The sequence below is a fragment of the Apteryx mantelli genome, unplaced genomic scaffold (assembly GCF_036417845.1).
Source record: "Apteryx mantelli isolate bAptMan1 unplaced genomic scaffold, bAptMan1.hap1 HAP1_SCAFFOLD_33, whole genome shotgun sequence".
In the NCBI taxonomy this organism is placed as follows: Eukaryota; Metazoa; Chordata; class Aves; order Apterygiformes; family Apterygidae; genus Apteryx; species Apteryx mantelli.
This window is the reverse complement of record NW_027118682.1, coordinates 1,930,382-1,933,314: the sequence shown is the minus strand read 5'-3', so window position 1 is coordinate 1,933,314 and position 2,933 is coordinate 1,930,382. Positions and strand designations below refer to the sequence as shown.

Sequence of the window (2,933 nt, the reverse complement as noted above, 5' to 3'; positions counted from 1 at the left end):
GGACCCATGGGCTCCCATGTACACCACCTGTACTCATCCAAGCCTGACTCTGTTCCCCTGATCTCCCTTGGTGTCAGTGCCGAAAGAGACACTGTAAAGGGAAACTCTCCTCGTTGCACTGGTGGCATCCGAGGGAGCTCAGACTAGCTGGCTTTGAGGTCCCCCCATTTCTGCTGATGAAGGGGGAAACCTGGCTTCCTGCTTCAACACTGTCTCTGGGTCAGATTCAAATGAGAGATTCCTGAGGACAAGTAGCATCTATTTCTTTTTTCTTTTTACAAGAAGGCATCAGAGAAAAGGAAGAAAGAAATAAATGAACAACACATAGCTTTGATGCCAAACAGCCTGGGAATGGGGAGTGTGTGCACGTGGGACAGTTATTGGTGCCGACATTGTATCCATTGGATCAGTTTCCTCAGAGCATCCTTGAGCTCCTTGTTCCTCATGCTGTAGATGAGAGGGTTCACTGCTGGAGGCACCACTGAGTACAGAACTGCCATCACCAGATCCAGAGCTGGGGAGGAAATGGAGGGGGGCTTCAGGTGGGCAAATATGATAGTGCTGACAAACAGGGAGACCACAACCATGTGAGGGAGGCACATGGAAAAGGCTTTGTGCCTGCCCTGCTCAGAGGGGATCCTCAGCACAGCGGTGAAGATCTGCACGTAGGACAGCACAATAAAAATGAAACACCCAAGGACTAAACGGGCACTAACCACAATAACTCCAGCTTCTCTGAGGTAGGAGTCTGAGCAAGAGAGCTTGAGGATCTGGGCGATTTCACAGAAGAACTGCTCCACGGCATTGCCTTGGCAGAGTGGTATTGAAAATGTGCCAGCAGTATGCAGCACAGCATTGAGAAAACCAGTGCCCCAGGCAGCTGCTGCCATTTTGACACAAGCTCTGCTGCCCATGAGGGTCCCGTAGTGCAGGGGTCTGCAGATGGCAACAAAGCGGTCGTAGGCCATGACAGTGAGAAGAAAGTACTCAGCCAAAATGAAAAAGACAAGGAAAAAGACCTGGGCAGCACATCCCGAGTAGGAAATGGCCCTGGTGTCCCTCAGGGAATTGGCCATGGATTTGGGGACAGAGGTGGAGATGGAGCCAAGGTCGAGGATGGAGAGGTTGAGGAGGAAGAAGTACATGGGAGTGTGGAGGCGGTGGTCACAGGCTATGGCAGTGATGATGAGGCCATTGCCCAGGAGGGCAGCCAGGTAGATGCCCAGGAAGAGCGAGAAGTGCAAGAGCTGCAGCTCCTGCATGTCTGCAAATGACAGGAGGAGGAACTCATTGAAGGAGCTGCCATTGGACATTTGCTTCCTTTGGGCATGGGGGACTGTCCAGCGAGGGAAAGACATTGACAAGTTAGGACAGACTTCTCTGAGCAAAACTTTCTATTTATTACAACTCTCCCAAACTCTGCCCTCCCCCAAAAGCAGACATTACCTCTCTCCACGTTGGCTTGCAGCCCAGCCAGACTCCCCAGAGTCAAATGGTCAAATGTCCTATGGATGGGGCGTCCTGAAGAGAGATTTGGCTCATTCCCAGCCAGCCCCCCTCACCCTCCTACTGCATTGCCCAGAACCTCACAGGTCAGAGAGGGACTTGGGCACCTCATTCTCAAGAACACGTCTGCATGGCAGGACCCACAAGTTCATTGTCTGAACTGCATCTGAAACCCCCTTGCCCAGAGAGTCCAAGGGGAAGGACAAGAGCAGCACAGACAGGTGGGGACATATGGAGCAATGCCATGATATTTCTGCTGGGGGAGGCAGGGACACGGAGAGCCATGAGGGCACTCAGGAGTTTCTCCTCCTCTGAATATCTGGCTGCCAAAGAAATGACTCATGCCCTAGACCCCATAGCCTTGAGGACTGAGGGCTGTGCTGGGTGGGAGAGGAGAGGAGGCCATGAAGTTTGTAGTTTCCACTCGCTCTTTGACCATGACACTGCTTCCTGGAGCTGTCCCTGTGGGGAGCTGTTTCTCTGTACCCCCATCTCTCCCCGGTCAGTGGCCACAGACCCCATCCCACCCACTGAGCACTCAGCTCTGCCTTGCAGAAACCTCCCGAGGGCAGGGCACTGCACGGGGGCACCTCTAAGTTTGCAGGAGCTAAGGAACAGGTGAAACAAACCTTGATGAGGCTGGAAAGGTGATGCTGGTTCTGTCTGTAGGCTGAGCAGTGGATGAAGGGATTTGCTGAGTTCCTCCCAGAACTATTCCTCTCTCACTGTTACTATTTTGGAGTCTCAATCCCCTGTTTAAACCTGACAGATCCAATAACATTTCATGCCATCCAAAGAGAATAAAACTGAAAGCAGAGACTTATGAAAGCTCCTTCCCTTTCAGGCATCCCTGCCTTGATCTTCCTTTTGGAACCCCCCCCCTCCAGAAATGCTCTCAGGGTGAGATGGAGCTGTGAGCAGCCCTGACTCACACAGCACCCTCTCAACAGGAGAATGAACCTGCCCTGACTGGGGGGTCGATCCTCCCACCCAGAGCTTCTCCCTGCAGTGCCATGGGGAGCTCCCCAGGCAGTTTGAGTGCTGACCCTCGCAGGTGGCAGAGTCAGTGCCCCAGGCACACAGCGCCCTGGGGGGCAGAGACACTGCTCTGAATCACAGCTCTGGGCAGACCTGTGTGCATACACTAGATTCATCCCCCTGCAGTGTCCCTGGGAGAAGGCAGCAGGACACCCTGTCCCTCTGATGATGTGGCAGTGAATCCCTGCTCTGAAGCATCTCCTCCTCCTCTGCACTGGAGAAGCTGGGCGAATGATCCTTAAAAAAACAGTCATGGAATGGGATGAGTTTAGAAGACTTCTCCAGGAACCTCAGTAGCATTGCTCCACAGCCAGAGACTTACTGTGCAAAGGGCTGTGAAGATTTCTCCCATCATGAGCTCTCCTCTGCCCTCCCACTCCAGACTGCCT

At 53.2% G+C, this 2,933-nt stretch overlaps 1 protein-coding gene across 1 annotated transcript; it reads right to left on the bottom strand.

Annotated features, from left to right (window-relative positions):
- Positions 1–410: 410 nt before the first annotated feature.
- Positions 411–1,226, bottom strand: LOC136996288 (olfactory receptor 14C36-like; the record flags this gene model as incomplete). Its single annotated transcript, XM_067317217.1, has 1 exon — positions 411–1,226. A coding segment is annotated over one exon (816 nt), but the record flags the coding sequence as incomplete, so codon positions are not given.
- Between the last annotated feature and the right edge of the window lie 1,707 nt (positions 1,227–2,933).